Source organism: Naumovozyma dairenensis, chromosome 3 (genome assembly GCF_000227115.2).
Source record: "Naumovozyma dairenensis CBS 421 chromosome 3, complete genome".
NCBI lineage: Eukaryota > Fungi > Ascomycota > Saccharomycetes > Saccharomycetales > Saccharomycetaceae > Naumovozyma > Naumovozyma dairenensis.
Genome location: NC_016481.1, coordinates 1034323 through 1054561, shown reverse-complemented (window position 1 = coordinate 1054561; position 20239 = coordinate 1034323). Strand labels below are relative to the sequence as shown.

The 20239-nt window shown below is 35.7% G+C and overlaps 6 protein-coding genes across 6 annotated transcripts; 5 read left to right on the top strand and 1 right to left on the bottom strand.

The window, feature by feature from the left end:
- Positions 1-435: 435 nt before the first annotated feature.
- YPS7 (putative aspartic endopeptidase) lies at positions 436-2265 on the top strand (the record flags this gene model as incomplete). Its single annotated transcript, XM_003669316.1, has 1 exon — positions 436-2265. One exon carries the CDS (start codon positions 436-438, stop codon positions 2263-2265), a length of 1830 nt encoding a protein of 609 aa, XP_003669364.1.
- An 884-nt stretch (positions 2266-3149) lies between these two features.
- PAL1 (Pal1p) lies at positions 3150-4643 on the top strand (the record flags this gene model as incomplete). Its single annotated transcript, XM_003669315.1, has 1 exon — positions 3150-4643. One exon carries the CDS (start codon positions 3150-3152, stop codon positions 4641-4643), a length of 1494 nt encoding a protein of 497 aa, XP_003669363.1.
- A 219-nt stretch (positions 4644-4862) lies between these two features.
- MRP1 (mitochondrial 37S ribosomal protein mS43) lies at positions 4863-5681 on the bottom strand (the record flags this gene model as incomplete). Its single annotated transcript, XM_003669314.1, has 1 exon — positions 4863-5681. The coding sequence occupies one exon, from the start codon at positions 5679-5681 to the stop codon at positions 4863-4865; it is 819 nt and encodes a 272-aa protein (XP_003669362.1).
- Positions 5682-6614: 933 nt separating this feature from the next.
- Positions 6615-7979, top strand: SVF1 (Svf1p; the record flags this gene model as incomplete). Its single annotated transcript, XM_003669313.1, has 1 exon — positions 6615-7979. One exon carries the CDS (start codon positions 6615-6617, stop codon positions 7977-7979), a length of 1365 nt encoding a protein of 454 aa, XP_003669361.1.
- A 2253-nt stretch (positions 7980-10232) lies between these two features.
- Positions 10233-11939, top strand: NDAI0C04570 (sugar porter family MFS transporter; the record flags this gene model as incomplete). Its single annotated transcript, XM_003669312.1, has 1 exon — positions 10233-11939. One exon carries the CDS (start codon positions 10233-10235, stop codon positions 11937-11939), a length of 1707 nt encoding a protein of 568 aa, XP_003669360.1.
- Positions 11940-16026: 4087 nt separating this feature from the next.
- Positions 16027-17739, top strand: NDAI0C04560 (sugar porter family MFS transporter; the record flags this gene model as incomplete). The annotated part of the gene is made up of 1 exon (XM_003669311.1): positions 16027-17739. One exon carries the CDS (start codon positions 16027-16029, stop codon positions 17737-17739), a length of 1713 nt encoding a protein of 570 aa, XP_003669359.1.
- Positions 17740-20239: the final 2500 nt, after the last annotated feature.

The window sequence follows — 20239 nt, the reverse complement described above, 5'->3', positions numbered from 1 at the left end:
AAAATGGAAAAATTACGTAACTTCATAATAGCCTATTAATATCATTCATATTTTATACGATGATTGTAAACTCGAGATTGTCACAAAGGCTTGGCAAACAGCAGAGACATGTTCCTCGTGCTCTGAGCATATACATCGACTATAAGAGGAAGCAAACGTTACTTTGTTAGAGAACCAAGACCTAATCTCATTTATTCTATCGAGACACTTTTGTTATCGCGAAATAAAACTGTCAAAACAAATTGCTAGCTGAGAAGGATAAGAAAAAACCAATTTTAAATCCTATCATTCTCTAAAAACTTGTCAAGAGAAACCTGATCATATATCTATTTTTTCGGGAGCTGCAGCATACAATAGATTAGTTCATATTCCAATATAAAAAATAAATTACATTTTAGTCGACAATAGCACACATAAAACAAGAAGAAGGAAAAAATGTACCTAATATCATATCTAATATTAATATCATCATTAATATTTCGAAGGACACTATGTGCCACAACAGCAACTTCTAGCATCGAAAAACCTTTCCCAACAATTAACATTGGGACTACAGGATCTGGAATATACTACATCAATATTACTATGGGTACACCAGAACAACAGCAAGAATTAATGATTGATACATCCCAACCATACACTTGGTTACTCTCAGGAAGTCAAGATTTACAATGTAATCGTCTGAATAGCGGATGTTTGAGTGGTTCTCTTTATTACGTGAAAGAATCCACATCAGCTATTTGTATCAACCCTAATAGAACATATCATATGGCGTTCATTGACCAATCGGAAATTAATGGGACACATGTTATCGATATGATGAATTTCACTAATGTGGACGTTAATACAGCATATGCTCACTCCACTTACAACACCAAAAATAATAAAGGACTAATAAACTTGGGAACTAATTATCTTGGAGTTTCGAATGTCTCATTTATAAACGCAGATGATACAGTTCCATATGCAATGGGTTCATTAGGTTTATCAGGTAAAATTACAGGAACAGGTACAGATATTGATAGTTCCAATTTCGATAACTCTTATGACTTTTTGGATAGATTGTATCAAACTAATTTGATAGATAGTCATTCATATTCTTTATGGTTAGCAATGAATCAAACTTACAACGGAACTCGTGTTCAAAATTCTGTCACATCTTCCTTTGGGAAATTAATACTAGGTGCTGTTGACCCTACGCTATTTACGGGGTCCTTCTTACAATTTGAAATGTTACCAGCATTGGAATCAGATAGTGCCACGGAAACGATTGGTTATCCAATTATACCTATGGGCCCGATTTATGTTGTTTCTAAGAGCGGTGAAATGGCAAATGTTACTTCTAAGGATTTCTTAGAACCAGTGTTTTTGGATTCTACTTATACAAGTACATATTTACCATTGAATATGATTATTCAAGTAGCCATTCAAATTGGAGCTATGTATGTGGAATCCTTAGAGAGATGGTTAGTACCATGTAATATAGCCAACCAACATGCTACACTTGATTTTACCTTCCAAGATGTCTCCATTCGAGTACCTTTAACTGATCTTTTAGGTACCACTTATGATTCTTCCACCAACACCTCGATGCATTTTTCAACAGGAGATGAAGCATGTTATTTGAAAATTTTCTCTAATCAAATGACTGGGTATAATATATTGGGTAGACCATTCCTTAAACATGTTTATATGGCTGTTGATTTAGACGGTAATAATATTGCGATTGCACAAGCCACGCAAGAAGAAGAGTTACAGGCTAAGGAAAATGTACTCGATGAAGAAGAAGACTTCACCTTTGCATCTGGATTAGTGAAAAGGGCAAATTCAAATAACAACACCATAAATGCAAGTATTACTACTATTGCCACCAGAAGGTCGTCCTCTTCAAGTGGGGTGTTGGCGATTTCATCTGGTTATATACCATATGCGACATCTTTGAATATGTCAAAAGTTTATACGAGGTTATTTGCATCAACAGTGTCTTCAAAACGAGTTGCCATTCCAGGACCATATACTGCATCTGTATATTCTAATGGGATCGTTGTTGGACCAGGAAGATCATTTTATGTAACATCAACGTCCAGTGCGACTACAAGAAGTTCAACGACACATTTTGATAGTTTTGTCGTTACAGCAATGGATAATTCTACAGATGCACAATATACTATGAGCGCAATGGGAAGCCCGTCTGGTCTTCAACGTTGTACATTAACTATGCTCGTGGTACTGGTATCTGGATTTTTCTTAAATTTGTTCCTGTAACTCCGCGACTAGTCTAAACACATACACACATACAGATATACGGACATGTATATAAATATACTCATATAATACGGTAGTGTTAGTATTAATAAACGATGCATCCAGCTTGCAAAATGCTTCCTACCTCTAATTCATTCGTTAGGTAAAGTTATTCCTCCGCTGGAGTCTGAACTGTGGGTCCTTTTTTTACAGGGTTCCTATTAATTTAATAGCATTACGTACATACATTTGCGCTCTCCACTGAGTAAGACAAATAACACGCGTTTACGCGTAAACGCGTAAACGCGTGAAAGAGAGGGGCTCCACGTTTTTTAGAGTCGTCAACGATTATCTACCCTCCACACATACAACGGGTAGGGAACACGCCTCGAGGGAAACAAATTTTCCTTTTCTTTTCCTTGTTAAGAATTCCAGAGAAGAGCCACTTGGGAAATTGTTAAAATGGCAAAAATTCCCAGCGAGAAATATGACAAGAAAAAAGACGCACATCATTCATTCTAGAGAGGCTCCGCTGCCGTTGTTGATAGATAGACAGATAGATAACCTGTCTGATCACTCAATCATACTCTTGTGTCCTTTACTTCCACTATTTTTTTGATCTACGTACATACCTGTTTACCACTCTCCAGTGTTAATTACAAACTAGACTCACACAGTAACATTCTTTTTTTCTAGGTTGGAGAAGATATATACAACAATCACATCTACTATACTTAGTACTAGCTTCCTATTTCTCCAGGTGTAATCTCCAGGTGTAATTTCCATTTCGAATACAGATTTTTTAATTCATACTTACTAATAGTACAACTAAACACTGTAAGATCAGAGGGTATCTATATCTACTGATTCAACAATATATCTACAAGAACATCTCGAATTCAAATATGCAAGGTAGATCAAATACTGGTGGAGGTAGCAGACCATTCTCTACTACAAATCCATTTAGAACAGCCGCTGCTGATCCGAGCTTGAACCAATACAAGGCCGATCAACAATTTCAAGACTGGGCAGCTTCTCAACTTGGTAACTCCACACATTCAAGTTTCTCTGGATCATATAATATTGATGACGATTTCAACGGTATTGGAAGAGGTCAAACTTCACCATCGAGAAGTGGGCACCTGTCTCCTCGAGTTTTAAAACAACCTTCAACTAACCCATTCTTAGATGATTTAGAATCAATCCCAGATAGTCCACCTATTGGCAGAAACACACAACGTCAACAACAAGCTCCACCACCACCCCCACCACCATCACAATCTGTTTCTAAAAATAACTTTTCCACTTCAACTGAAGAAAAAGAAAGATTAAGACAAAGATATCTAACTGAAGAAAGAACAATACCCTCTTCCAACCCCACAATACCCCCACCACCTTCCTACGAGGAAGCAGCAGGACGTCAGAAAGCAAAAGATAACATTTACCCACAAGAAAAATCCAGCTCTGACCGCTCCCACCGTTCACATCGCTCACACAGTCATCATCATCGCGACCGTGAACATGAACGTGGCACTACAGATCGTAAGAAATCAACCTCACAATCAAAGAAAGAAAAACGTAAAAGTAAAATGCCCAAAAATGTAGACACCATCGATAAAATGGACGTCACTGCCTTATTCGGTGGATCATTCCATCATGACGGACCATTCGATGCATGTACTCCACATAGAAACAAAAACAACAAAGCAGCTCCTGTAATGGCTTTCCCCGTTGATGGACCTAATAGTACCATTGGTGGTGCGTCTTCTAAACAATCTGCTATGGATGAAGTGTTTGGAAGAGACGATGTGGATGATGATAATGATTTGTATAAGTTAAAAGGTGGGAACTCCACAAAGGACGCTATTAGAACCAATATTGGAGATTTTAAACAAATGGATGCCAAGAATAAAGCAACTTTGGTTCATGGACCTATTACGGGTGCTTTAGGCTCCACTACGTTCTTAGATGGTGCTCCCGTAGATGGCGGATACTCGGATAATGCCGGATTACAAAGAAATAAATCTATTTCTTATAGGATGCGCGATAGTAATAATAATAATAAAACAAGTAATGGTAATTTGCGTAGAAATATGACAACTAATACTCATAGTTCAAGCAGGTATAACAGTGATCTGAATTATAGTAATAGTAATAATAATACGAGCAGGTTCAATGGTGGTGGTGGCGCTGCTACTAGAAATATGAGAACAACCGGTAATGTACCAAGAATAACAAGAACTCAAAGTGACAATGCTGATATGGGCAGCGTGATAGGGAACCAAGATGATAACGAAGACGTATATCTTGGTGTTCGTTTTGATCCAAGCGCTAAAAAGAAATCAACAGGTTCAAAACTATTGAGTAGAGTGAAAAGTTTAAAAGTGGGTAGAAAATAGGTGATCCACTATAGGAATTCATAGGATCAAAGAAATATTAATTTTTGATACAAGACGCAAACGCACGGACATACATTCTTTTTTTTGTTCCTTATATATATTTACATATTTACATGATAAGATATGAAGAAGTTCTTCTTTATATATAGATTACCAATATAGACTTCTTTGAAATCGTTTTACTCTTTCTTTTTTCTCAAATAAGTACGTTCTCCCCGACTATTCAACACTCTTCGGAAGTCTATTTGCGACCACATACCAGTCAATAGAATCCCAGACATGGTTAAGGTATTGTTCCTTACCAAACACACCATAATCCATTAGCCATGACTTCGGCGAACCATCTATTGCCAACAATGGAACGTATTGAGCCTTGACATCAACAGAATGGGTTTCTCTTGCTTCTTCCACAGACATCATCCCTTCAAATATGGGGACTTTTTCCGAATTGACATCATCGGTTTCCATCTCCATCTTCCCTTCTTGCATCTTGTTAGCTTTGTTTGCTAACATTTTCATCATTTCCAAACGATCATTAATGTATGGAGATCCAGCATTGTAAGTATTCAACACAAACAATTTATCAAGATTGTTTTTCGAATTTGTTAATGATTCCATCATCATATTTGACGAGTTTCTTTTAGCAATTAACCATGTAAACCCATCACCTGAAATTGCTGAACAAGAATTCATAAACAAAGTCTTGAATTCTTCAATGGAACCAAATGATGATTCTAAGATTTTACAAAACGTGTCATTATTGGTTTGAGATAGGATATTATTACTATTTTTACTATGAGCAACATCCATATCCTGGGAAAAGTCCGGGATTTGAAGTAGTGATTCGGAACCACGTAATATCTTGGGCAATTCTCTATCACATCCTTTCAGTGACGAAAATGCGAAATTCAAATTATATAACAATGAGGCATAATTGACGACATCCCTCTTAGTAACAGTATTACTGAATTGTTGGATTAGACTCAAATAATTATTGTCATTTGTGTTGCCTTGGCTCCTTGTGAAATTGTTTAGCATTTCAGTGTAGTGTTTCGCTCTATCGAACCATGCTGTTTGTAGCCCTTTGGACGAATATAACCCGGGTAGTGGGCTCCCTTCTGATAGGTTTTAAGGGAAGGTAAGATATATGACCTTAAAGAACCGGACCAATGAGTGTTTATAGATCGCCTAAGCATATCTGAAAACTTAGTTGTTTTAATGGAGTCAAAAATCTGATTACTCAATGTGATGAGTGGGTGAGTGCTCGATGAATTCAGCTCCTGTCAGACAATGTTCGCTTGCTAAGTTAGTGTGCACCTGCTCTTTTCTATAAAATCAGTGGAAAGACATAGCAATACTATATTTTCAGATTATTGTTGATAAAATTCCTTTATTTGAACGTTTTAACCCTACAGCCTGTGGGGGTGCCCAAGTTTAAGGTCAATAGTTTCAAGCCCTTTAAAGTTATATTCAGGGCTAATATTTTCTGTCACCTCTGACGACCAAAACCCAACCCAATACTTTTTGCCCGCCACAGTCTCTTCGTACTCTTCTTTGCATTTAGCCCGTCGTTGTTGCTCTGTATGGGATGGGTTTTTGTTTTCGTTTGTTGAAGAAAATTTGAGCTCATCGTCTTTGAACCAATGCCCATTGCCATTGCCATTGCCATCGATATATCGCCATTTCCTAACTCGATTGTTTGTTTGTTTGTTGATGTGATGAGGGCCCAAGTGAGGAGCATATACTGATAGTGTGTAAAAAGAAGTTTTAGAGTAGGCGTTAGTTGTTTGTCCTTAGAAACAAATCGATATTATTATTTGACAATTTCAATAGCACCTTCTAACTTAATTCAATTTTTATATTTTGGTTATTTATTTGTTTGGCCCCACGTCCTAGAAGAACTAAGAAAGGAGATAATATCCACATACACACACCATATACAGTTAAATAGATTCAACAGAAGAAGAAGAAATGCTAAAGTGGATTCAAGGTGGTATATCAGCAGTCACAGGGATTGCAGAACCAGTCTACGGTAAAGATTGTATCCATTCCGTGACCTCCAGAGTGAAAGATCAACAACCATACCGTGAAACAGATCGTGAAGATTTATATTGGATTGCACCAGACCACACCAATGTGGAAACTTTGACTTTTTACTTCAGCGACTTAAACACCGGTATCGTTGGGTTCGCTCAAATTATCCATTCGAATATCGTTGGGTTACATACTCAAGCTCAATTTACATTTAGAATTTTCGATTCGAAAAATCCAAAAGAGTTGAATCTTTGGACTTCTACTAAATTGGAAAATTTTAGAATTGAAGGGCCTAACTTTTACGCTGATAATTTATCTGTAGAACTTAACGATGAAAATACAACGTATCATTTCATTTCTGAAGTTTGTGAACAATCAAAGATTGATTTGATCGTTACTAGATTAACTCCTGGTGCAAAAGCGGGTGATGATCCTACAACTTATTACGGAAATGATATGGATGAACCTTGGGGTACCATGAGACATGTCTTTTGGCCAAGAAATTCTTGTCATGGTAGTATAAATTTGAAAATAAAACAAGAAAATGAAGAAAAAACTGAAACTGAAGCGGATAAAAAAGATGAGCAGGAAGAACTTAATGAGCAAACAGAAGAACAAGAACAAGAACAAGAACAAGAACAAGAACAAGAAGAGGAAGAAGATCATATAACTTACAAAGATAGATTGATAACATTTGGTGAGAATGAACCTGTGTATTCTATGTTTGTTATGGCTTTCCAAGGTATGAAACCACATCATGCTGCTAAGGCATGGAATTTTATATATTTCCATTCTGAAAAGCACACCGCTGTTTTAATGGAATTTACCACACCAAAGTCATATGGTAACACCAAAGTTTCTGTTGGTATCTTAACAAGTGATAAAGATATCTTGGCAGTAACGACAGATAATCAAGTTACTCATCTAGATGCTGAAATTGATTCTGTTGGTTGGAATATCCCAAAGAACTTTAGAGTCGACTTCAACGGTGTTAAATCAACTGTCACAGATGATGAAGTTAAAAATAATGAAGTTAAAGATGATGATAGAATAGCTGCAACAGTGGAAGGTCCGTTAAATAATCTAGTCGAAAGAATTGACGTTATGGGTGAAGTGCCAGGTTTTGTTAAAAACATTGTCTCTGGTGTTGCAGGAACAAAACCATACATCTACCAATACGCTAGCGATGACGAGTTTACATTAAAGGTTAACGATGAAGAAGTCAAAGGTTTGGCTTGGGCCGAAGTTACTTTTATTTCCGAATCTGACGTCGTTACGGAAGAATCTTATAACGAAAATTAATTTATTGATACGTTCCATCTATTAATATCTTTTTTTTGGATTTGGTTTTTTTTCTTCTTTTAGCTAGATCAGTGTACATTAATTTATCTCCAAGGGAATCCCCATTAATATATCTCTTAATTATTAAATACCCTAATACTATTTTAGTTTTTTTTGCTTTCAGTATCTTGTTTTAATCTCCATTTACATTGAATCGGTGTGCTTCCTTCTTTCTATAATATATTCTTATGAAATAAAGGAAAACACTAAAATATCGTATATGGTCGTCCTTCATAGGTTGCTTCTTCTCTTAAATTTTAAATAATTAAGAAAAAATCTCCCATTTTGAATGATATAACGAGTTATTAATGGGATTGTTATGTGTTCTATTCTAAATTTCGATGTCTTATTGTTAAAAATTGTTATTACCGTGCAAGGGCAAGGAATCTGAACTCTTAAAAGTCTTTTTTTTCACTAAAGAAGTAGTTTATAGTGTACCTTTTCGATTTAACGTCCATTCGATCAGATGCTCCTAGGCAAGATGGAGTATTTTACATTGATATAGTTGAGGAAATATTTTTATACCCTCAAAGTTATAGATAGAAGGAGGGTTTGCGTATATTTATTAGACTTCATCAAAATCAAAACAAACGCGTAAGGTTATTTTTCTAAAAGGGTTTTTCACCTAGTGAACGTATTACGTACATAACTGGTTGATAAAGTAATCTGGAAACAGTACAGGTATCACTTACCATGTACACCTGTACTACCCACAACGTACGTAAATAAACAACGACCTTTGTCATCGTGTTTCTCCGGACAATGTCCATCCGGGTAACCCCAGTTTTTTCTGGTGAAAAATATTTTACGTAATAATATGGGCGTACGCATTTCGTTAGCATCGTCATCGTTCGTTCCATTGAACCAAGATAATACGTAATGTTTGTTATTCCAAATTTTGGGACACACACACGCCTGGGACGGATAGGATTTTTGGTCTATCCTAAGGGATTTCGGGCCTACCCTACCTTTTTTTAATCCCCAGCGAAAATCTTCAATCCAGTCCTAATTCTATCCTAACCCAAATTCTATCCTAATCCAATCCATTTTTTTATTACGTAATTTATAAGAAAATACTATAAAAATCATATTATACAACTACTATTTTTCAATTTTTTTCAATCCATAGCCCAATACATATCCAGAATAGATCAACCCTGTTCTCAATCCATAAAATTTGATTTCTACCCTACCTTTTTTTCAATCCATTAATCCTAATCCGACCCAGGCCTGGACACACACCGGAAAAACTAACATTCGTAGATACGCTGTCTACGCATTTATCAGCATGGAACAAAAACGTGACGAATTTCCATGGATACAGTGGGGACGTAAGTACGTAATTTCTCCACCGAAGCTTTTGCAGAAATTACTACGCTGTTAAATACCTAATTACTACTTTACTATGTTATACAAAACTTTCATCGTAAGCCCATACGTTCTATTCTATGATGAAACTAAGATTAGGTAAGTCGAGGAGAAGCGTGGGTTATCTTTGCCATCAATTAGGAACAGACACTGATCATGTTCGATTTACGGTAAAAGGATATGCCCAACTCTAAAACTAAGGTACGTTCTCGCGTACGTATGTCTGATTCGACGTTATTACCACACGAAAATTAATGAAGTACCCCAGAATTTTTCGGTTCTTAAAATATTTCTTCATTTTCAGCATAAGATTTTCAGGTAAAGATATAGACATCGGTAACGAAACACGAGAAACTGAGTGTCATTTTTTTTACGAACCGAATTGGGTATTCAACTTCCTTACACCACTATACTTATATCCGGATTTTCTTATTGGCTGCTCTCGGAACTATTTTCAAAAAGAAAAATAATTTTCCGTTTCGTTTCTTTTTAATGTTCCGAAAAGTAGAGAAACATCCGTACAGAGGCTTTTTCCGGTCCAAGTCCGTCGAGGATATTATTTATCCGGGTCGTATTGCCATTCCACGGAAAAACATACAGTAAAACGGCGCAGAACAACTACAAAAATAAGGCCTCAGACTTTCACGTCAAGAAGCTCAGCACAATACCTTTTCATTTCTTCTTCTTAACTTCCTTTGTCAATCGAAATATTTTATTGTATAAAAGGGTAAAGGTTCTTCTTTTCCCCATAACTTTTTTTTTCTTCTGGGGTATTTCTAATTTTTCTTTTCTAATTTTTACAAATCCGCAAAATAAATTAACATTGTCGATCATATTAATATAAAAATGAATTCGACACCTGATTTATTAACTCCCCAAAAATCGTCGTCATCAAATTCTCAAAATGAGATTCAATCACAAAACGCAAACGTTATGAATATACCAGAAGGTATGGGTAAGGAAGGTTCAGAAGACTTAGAAATTGTCACTGAATTAAGTAACCCAAACACCGGTAAAAGCGCCTACATTGGTGTCTCTATATCCTGTGCTATGGTTGCCTTCGGTGGTTTCGTTTTTGGTTGGGATACCGGTACTATTTCTGGTTTCGTTGCTCAAACTGATTTCTTGAGAAGATTTGGTCAAAAGCATCATGATGGTACTCATTACTTATCTAAGGTTAGAATGGGTTTAATTGTCTCTATTTTTAATATCGGTTGCGCCATCGGTGGTATTGTTTTATCAAAACTTGGTGATACACGTGGTCGTAAACAAGGTCTAATTATCGTTGTTGTTATTTACATTGTTGGTATTATTATTCAAATTGCATCCGTTAAAGCTTGGTATCAATATTTCATTGGTAGAATTATCTCTGGTTTAGGTGTTGGTGGTATTGCTGTTTTGTCTCCCATGTTAATTTCAGAAGTCGCACCAAAGGACATGAGAGGTACTTTAGTTTCATGTTACCAATTGATGATTACTTTAGGTATTTTCTTAGGTTACTGTACTAATTACGGTACAAAGAATTATTCCAACTCCGTCCAATGGAGAGTTCCATTAGGTTTATGTTTTGCTTGGGCCTTATTTATGATTGGAGGTATGACATTTGTTCCAGAATCCCCAAGATACTTAGTTGAAGTTGGTAAGATTGATGAAGCAAGGGCATCTTTGTCTACTGTTAACAAAGTTGCAGGTGACCATCCTTTCATCCAGCAAGAATTAGACTTAATTGAAGCTAGTGTTGAAGAAGCTAGAGCTGCCGGTTCCGCTACATGGGGTGAACTTTTCACTGGTAAGCCTGCCATGTTGCAACGTACGATGCTAGGTATCATGATTCAATCTCTACAACAATTGACGGGTGATAACTATTTCTTCTATTATGGTACTATCGTTTTCAATGCTGTCGGTATGACTGATTCCTTTGAAACTTCTATCGTTTTCGGTGTTGTTAATCTCTTCTCTACCGGTTGTTCATTGTACACTGTCGACAGATTTGGTCGTCGTAATTGTTTATTATATGGTGCTATTGGTATGATTTGTTGTTATGTTGTCTATGCTTCCGTCGGTGTCACAAGATTATGGCCAAACGGTCAAGGTAATGGGTCTTCTAAGGGTGCCGGTAACTGTATGATTTGTTTCGCATGTTTCTACATTTTCTGTTTTGCCACTACTTGGGCTCCAATTGCTTATGTCGTCATTTCTGAAACTTTCCCATTAAGAGTTAAATCAAAGGCTATGTCTGTTGCAACCGCCGCTAACTGGATCTGGGGTTTCTTAATTGGTTTCTTCACACCATTTATTACTGGTGCCATCAACTTCTACTATGGTTATGTTTTCATGGGTTGTATGGTATTTGCCTACTTCTATGTTTTCTTTTTTGTTCCAGAAACTAAAGGTCTTACTTTGGAAGAAGTCAATGAAATGTATAGCGAAGGTGTTCTTCCATGGAAATCAGCTTCTTGGGTTCCACCATCTAAAAGAGGTGCTGATTACGATGCAAATGCGTTTGCCCATGATGATACTCCTCTATACAAGAGAATCTTCAGTAGAAATTAACCTGGTAACTTTTAAATTTTAATCTTTAGGAGCATTCTTTACTTCAAGTCATTTGATTTTTATAGAGTTTGTATTTTTTTAACGCGTTTATGAATCATTTATATTTGAGTAACTTATACAGTATATTTTACTTTAGTTTTCTTCATTTGATATTAATGCGCATAAATGCCTCTCCCAATATATGTCTAATATATAAATCTGTGAAAGGGGGGAGTTTTACTTTAATTATAACACTCTTATATAGCGTTATAAGCAGGCTGTGGATTTTAACGATATTCTCTTGAAATAAATGGAATATTATGTTCAGTTCTGTTTGATATTCAACTTTGTACTGCTTGTATATTTTTAATCTATTCCACTTGTTGAACCTTAAAGAACCTATTTTCAGACGCTCGGCGCTAAATTCCTCGACTCTCGTTTAAGTTGGTCAAATATATATGCCTTCCATAATAGTAACAATCATGGCGGAATGAAATTAAATCAATTGAGGGCATTAAATAATAATAAACTCGACAATAATATGTTATATGTAATTTACCTCTTATTGATAGTTCAGGCTTATTTATTAATATCTTCAGGTATAATATATAGTTTTCTTATTTTATATAATATGCATGGAGGATAATAAATTGAATACTTGAAGGTCTAAGATTGGCAACGTTCTTTGAAGTAGCTTCGGTTGCAAGTATAAACTAAAGAATATACTTAATAGTCGGTTAATAACAAGCTCAGGTGCTGCATATGCCTTTTTGGACGGATGTTACTTGTTTGAGCGATGTAAAGGAAAGAATTTATTTCCCAAGCAGTAAGTATGATTACGTCTGCGACGACGTCTCTATATCTTTAATTGTTATTTATATCAAACCTACTATAACCGAAACCATGCACAATATGACCGAAACTATATCTATAGGTGTTAATGATTATATAATATGGACCCGACGTGTATTTGTCCCCTTGAACAGGTGCGTAAACCTTTAAATCGAGAGAACGATATACAGAACAGAGAGCTTATTGGATGACACTTTTGTGGAAAGGAAAAGAGAAACGATAACTCATACCAGAACCCTCAATTGATGATTAAGAAATGATAGATCATTAAGAATCGAACTACGTAGTTAATATTATAACAATCAGTATCATGAAAAATAACAACCATGACGGTAATACTGACATTACTCTGTTTTACCCTCTGTTTTACCGAGGTTGGCTTTGGTCAAAAGAAAATGGTAATGGGTCTTTTATTTACTTTTGAAAACTCCACTTCTAGAAGTATATTATTTTTTACTTTTGAGGAGAGAACCAGAATTTCATAGTTTTAAGAATATATAATATCGTGAGATCGAGTAAGTTGTTCTAAACCATAGGGAGGGACCTAAGGATGGGGCTGTTTTAGTTTTACCTGAATCATGTATAACGAAAACCAAACCTTATTACGCATATGTGACAAGGCAAGCTTGAAGATCATTTCAAAAACTACTAATGATAGCTAACTTTGCAAGCGAAGCCACTTTTAGAGAACATTTACCGATCTTACAACCTTCAGGTGTTCTCCTTATTATCCTCTATATAAAAGTACCTAAAAGAGGTAATAAATAATCTATGGACCATAAACATGTTGCTTTCACTAAGATATCCTGTATTGAAGTGGCTGTACTATTAAAATTATTCAAATTAAAACACGAGAGAACATCGTTTAAGGCCAATAAAGGCAGCGGCATACAGTTCGTAGCATATATTTTCCATGCATTCATTAGTTTAAAAATCCAAATTAAAGAAAGTGCAGTAAGCCTACGACATGAACTTAGGACTTACTGGCTTATTTTTTACATTTTCATGAGGTGTCACTGGCGCGGTACCTGATACCGAGGGAGACGAGAGACATATTCTTCACCCACATGTAAATATTTTGAATAAGTAACCCGCACTCTGTAATTTTAGAAATTTAATCAAATAGCCTACCTAGTTCATAATAAAATATTGTCCTCTAAATTCGTTAGCTTACCTGTAATTTGTTACAGAAATTCTTAAATTGAGGTTTTAATTCTTTGTACAGATGTTAAAATAAGAAGTTGTAATAAAGACAACCCGTTTGTACCTTTTGGTACACTGTATTGAATAAAATACCCAGAAAGGAACTGACATATGTAAAAGATCCCATGCTAATTAGAGACACCTCCCCTGGATTTGTCAGTTAGCGATTTACTTGCTTTCAGGCCTGGGACGGATAGGATTTTTGGTCTATCCCGAGGGATCTTGGGCATACCCTACCTTTTTTTAATCCCCGCCGAGAATCTTTAACCCAATCCTAATCCTATCCTAACCTAAAGTCTATCCTAATCCAATCCATTTTTTTTATTATATAATTTATGAGAAAATACTATAAAAATCATATTATACGACCACTATTTTTCTAATTTTTTTTTCAATCCATGCCCCAATCCATGGCCAGAATAGACCAACCCTGTTCTCAATCCATAATATTTGATTTCTACCCTACCTTTTTTTCAAAATTTTCACGCCCAATCCTTGCTTTTTCAATCCATTAATCCTAATCCGTCCCAGGTCTGCTTGCTTTGATGATGTTTTTTACGTACATCATTGTCTTCAACTTTAAATTGAAATATGCCCTAAATTTCTTATTTCCGCTGGAGTTAAGACTTACACCTTTACACCCAAGTTCACTCCGTTATTTTTTGTGGTTTCTGAATTAAGGTTAGGCCCGCATTTGATTTCTTGGCGAAATTTGGTTTCGAGACAGATACTGTAGCAATGGAAGACTATCAAGTGTATCGCGAAATATCCAGGTGGCCTGTCGTTCTCCTTAGTGAAAACATTGCATGAGACAAAAGATATTTGTCTTTTTAGAAGATAATGCTACAGAATAATTACTAACATACATATGTACGTAGCTTTTACAAATGTCTCTGTCCCACCAAATATGTCTTAATATTTGCGGGGCCCCAATTTCTGAACGAAAATCACCTTCTTCGGTTGATTCCAAGTACGTGACAAAAGTAAAACTTACATAAATACCTCACTGTAATATGAATTTATTAAGAGAGTACCTAATGTTATTTACCTCCGGTATTTTTTTGGCAAGAATACGGGATCTATTTTCGCCTACATAAAGAACTGAGATGTACTTACTTGCATGTTTACTACAAGAACGAGGATAGGTTACTCAAGGGTTTTAGTAATATAAATAATCTCCTGATATCCAGAATTGTTACGGTATACCATTAAATCAGTAAACAAGCATTTTCTCTGTGTGATACATCTGTAATTTGTTCAACATAACTGCCATTCAGGCTGTTTACTAGGAAATTTACACTGAAATACAAATATAGCAAAATAATATGTATATAGCAACATGAGCTTGGACCAAAGATTCCGACCTAAGGAAAGCCTTAGCCGATGTTTATTAATCTTAATTAAAAAATAAGGAGAGATTCCCTAGGTAGACCTGCCTATTGGAACCTCCAGTTAAAATGTACTTATCACTGACGTAGTCCGAGACATCCTGCGGTAAGATTGTCTGCGGAGGAGGTACGTAATTTGAAAAAAGAAAATCCGAAATGTCATGGACAAAATGTCGCGACATAACGGGGGTACTACCTCCTGCATTTTCCATACACCTTTCTCTCTGTCTAGGGACATGTTATATTCCGGGGATGAAAAAGAAATTCTGGGGGGGACTACTTCTCGGGGGCTTCTGCATAATATTCTGAGGAAATTTTCCTGACCCATGTTCCAATCTAAGTACGGAGAAATTGACTTCGTCCCTCTCGAGACAAATGTCGTTTTTCCTTTTTATATAGAAAAAGCAATTCTTTTCCTGCAGTTCTTTCTGGGAACGTCAATTTGTATGAACATTTGCAATCTCGAGAAGACATAGAGAGTTTACTACCCTTCAAGTTCAAAAAATATTTTTTTTGTACATTCAAAAACTATATAAAGCAAGATATATTCAGTCAAAAATATGAATATCGAATCTCCTTCCTTTCAATATATTTCTTTTCTTTTAGAGTAAAAACTCCAAGAAAAGACAACTCCAAAAAAAAAACAATCAAAAAAACCTTTAATAATGTCTGACGTTCAAGGAGACCAAACTGCTGATAATCAATCGGCATCTCCATTAGAGAATGAATCTCATTCCATTACATCTACTCCATCTAATAAAGCTGAAAGAGATGATCAAAAAGATTTTACATCGGATCTCGAACCTGCTGATGAAGGTATGGATATTCCAAAGAAACCTTCTTCTGCTTATGTCACTGTCTCAATCATGTGTATTATGGTTGCCTTCGGTGGCTTCGTTTTTGGTTGGGATACCGGTACTATTTCTGGTTTCGTTGCTCAAACTGATTTCTTGAGAAGATTTGGTCAAAAGCATCATGATGGTACTCATTACTTATCTAAGGTTAGAATGGGTTTAATTGTCTCTATTTTTAATATCGGTTGCGCCATCGGTGGTATTATTTTATCTAAAGCCGGTGATATGTATGGTCGTAAAATGGGTTTAATTATCGTTGTTATTATTTACATTGTTGGTATTGTGATTCAAATTGCATCCGTTAAAGCTTGGTATCAATATTTCATTGGTAGAATTATCTCTGGTTTAGGTGTTGGTGGTATTGCTGTCTTGTCTCCTATGTTGATTTCAGAGGTTTCACCAAAACATTTAAGAGGTACTTTGGTCGCCTGTTACCAATTGATGATTACTTTAGGTATTTTCTTAGGTTACTGTACTAATTACGGTACAAAGAATTATTCCAACTCCGTCCAATGGAGAGTTCCATTAGGTTTATGTTTTGCTTGGGCCTTATTTATGATTGGAGGTATGACATTTGTTCCAGAATCCCCAAGATACTTAGTTGAAGTTGGTAAGATTGATGAAGCCAAAAGATCTATTTCCATTTCTAACAAGGTTGGTATTGACGATCCTTCTGTGATTGCTGAAGTTGAAGTTGTTCAAGCTGGTGTTGAAGCTGAAAAATTAGCAGGTAATGCTTCATGGGGTGAATTATTCCAAACCAAGAATAAGATTTTCCAACGTTTAATTATGGGTTGTGTGATTCAATGTCTACAACAGTTGACTGGTGATAATTATTTCTTCTATTATGGTACTATTGTCTTCAAGTCTGTTGGTTTAGAGGATTCTTTCCAAACATCTATTATTATTGGTGTCGTTAATTTTGCTTCTACATTTGTTGGTATTTATGTTGTTGAAAGATTCGGTCGTCGTAGGTGTTTATTATGGGGTGCAGCTACAATGACTGCTTGTATGGTTGTTTACGCTTCTGTTGGTGTCACAAGATTGTGGCCTCATGGTCAAGGTAATGGATCCTCTAAGGGTGCCGGTAACTGTATGATTTGTTTCACATGTTTCTACATTTTCTGTTTCGCTACCACTTGGGCTCCAATTCCATTCGTTGTTAACTCAGAAACTTTCCCATTAAGAGTGAAATCTAAGTGTATGTCCGTTGCTCAAGCTTGTAATTGGTTATGGGGTTTCTTGATTAGTTTCTTTACACCATTTATTACCGGTGCCATTAACTTTTACTACGGTTATGTTTTCATGGGCTGTCTATGCTTCTCATTCTTTTACGTTTTCTTCTTTATCCCAGAAACTAAAGGGTTAACCCTAGAAGAAGTCAACACCATGTGGGAAGAAGGTGTTTTGCCATGGAAATCTACTTCTTGGGTCCCACCATCTAAGAGAGGTGCTGACTATGACGCTGCTGCCTTAGCTCAAGATGACAAGCCAATGTTCAAGAGAATGTTTGCCAGAGATTAATGCTAAAACCGCAAGTTTATACTTAATACTACTTAATGACTTTATACGTTTATATGATATAATTAAATCTAAAAATTAACACTTAAAAACAGCCCAATACCTTTTCTATAATCTATTACAGGTACTTTGGTTAGCATAGTGGTTTAATTTTTTATTTCCGCCAAGAGAAGTAACTGAAAGTAGAAAAAGAGAGAAACCGACTACGGAAGTTCTAGTAGGGATTGGAATGTGCTATTTAAATTCAAATACTAGGACAACTATCATTGAGATACATTGGAAGTTCTTATGAGCTAGTTAAGAAAAGACTATACGAGATAATAAGTTGGCGTTGGCAAATTCAATTGATCGATCAATTTGATTATCAATCTCGTCGCACGGTGCGAGTCGCACCGCACCGTAGCTGTATTCCCTGCCATTCTTCTGAAATTACCGGTTCCAAATTATAAATGGTATAGGCTCTTTGAATTGTAGTGACGGTGCCCGTGTCACTGTTTAACATGATTGCGTCTTCAATGTAAATGTTATGAGTATCTTGATCCATATCCATATTATTTTAGTTGTCCAATGACTGTATTCTTTCTTTTAAACTAGTTACTTACTTTGTTACTTCGTTACGTTGTGTTCTTACATAAACTATATATGCAGGATATACAACTCTAAAGAAGATATCTTCACTCTTTTATATCCTTTGAAAGAAGCTTGCGTCTCATCAAAACGCCACTAAACTCCTTAAGGTATCTAATACTCGACGCAGCGGCTGCAATTCTCTAATAACTCGTACATAACCTGCTGAATTACGCTATCTAATAGGATAATCTTGCATTGAAGATCTAATCCTACCTTTTGTTAGTCTAACCGGCTATGACGCCTCTTAAATATCAAATACCCACGATCTCAGAGAAAGGTAATTGACCTTGAATCTCTGAAGCCCATTACATTATAAAAACTATTGTATAATGTATTGGCGATTATGCCAACAGCCTGTGAATATAGAAGACGCGACATTGAAAATAAACCAGTAAGCGTCGAGCCTCCATTATAAGGAAGCGTATACATTAAGGTATACTTATAAGTGAGAAGGCATTTAACTTTATTCGAGGTATATTTCCTGGTAGCAGATAGAACATATTAAACCATATATTGGATGCATATTAGACTACAGGACTTGGCCTTATAGGTAGATTCGTAGCAGAATTGCTCCTCTCCGTCCTAGGACAGTAGAGTAATATAACTTATACACTTTACATATGGAATAAAACTTTCCATATATAGAAAGCATATAGCGCGTTGCATGAAACTAGGTGTCCGTACACTATGTGCCAGATACATTATAATTTCGACAACGGTAGATAGTAACTATATTTCTTGTATAGAATATAATTAAGCAATAAGATTATCAAAGGTAGACGTTAGCTGTAGAGTATTGAAGCATGTGTTATATGCATGAGAACCGAAGCCCTAGAACAATCATACTACTGATTATATTTAAAACAAAATGTAAAATATCCGAGTGAGATAACGAAGTACTGGCTTCATGTCCAAGTGTCACAAAGAAGTATGTTTATTTTATTATTAATTGAGTAATTACTGTCAAGAAATTATGAGTCGTTAGTTATTAGTCAAGCTAAGTTATGAATTATTATGAAGTTCACCAGGTTCGAAGTAATGACCCGAACTATGTTATGCACCGTACATGTTTGTAGATATATAACGCTTATTGAATTATAATTGAATATCTTTTGTTGAATTAAGTCGAATGCCATACAAGTGTTATCTTATTATTATTAAGATTGTTTTTGATTGCAGCCACGTCTACGGTTTCGGCCGGCCATGCGTACAAGAGTTATGTATTGGGTCGGTTAAGTTGTATGGTTTTGCTGAGTGTTTACTCAGGCGTTCTGGATTAGTCTCTCCTAATCAAACCTACAAGTATTTAGAGTGTCCTGCGGAGCACCTAGTCGAAAGGACTTTGAGAGCGGTGTTCATGATTACGAATTTTGTTTTATGCATGCATGACTTCAACGAGATATTATATGAACTTCTAGAATTTATTTGACTTACCAAGTTATTACTTTATTAACATTATCCAAATTACCTATTATAGATAGGTTAGAGAAAAGTAGTGGCTAGTAAGAAAGTTTATTGACAAGAGAAAAAGTATTTTTGGAAAGATTATAGAAGGACTGAAAGTTGAACTAGAATTAGAGGTATTTTAGTTAGTTATATATATCTCTTTATTAATAATTGTTCATACTATATAAAGAGAGCAACCCGAATCATACATTCGTTAAAATCCTAAATCCTACTCTCTTCCTTCAAGAGGTTTAGATTTTGATCTATTACTCAACCCATATTTTTCAAAAAATGTAAGATATCCGATTAGGATTACGAACTGTTGGCGTCATGCCAAAGTTTCACAAAGAAGTATGTTTATTTATTATTATTTGAGTAATTACTGTCATGATGTTATGAGTTCGTTTTAGAAAGCAAGTCAAGAATT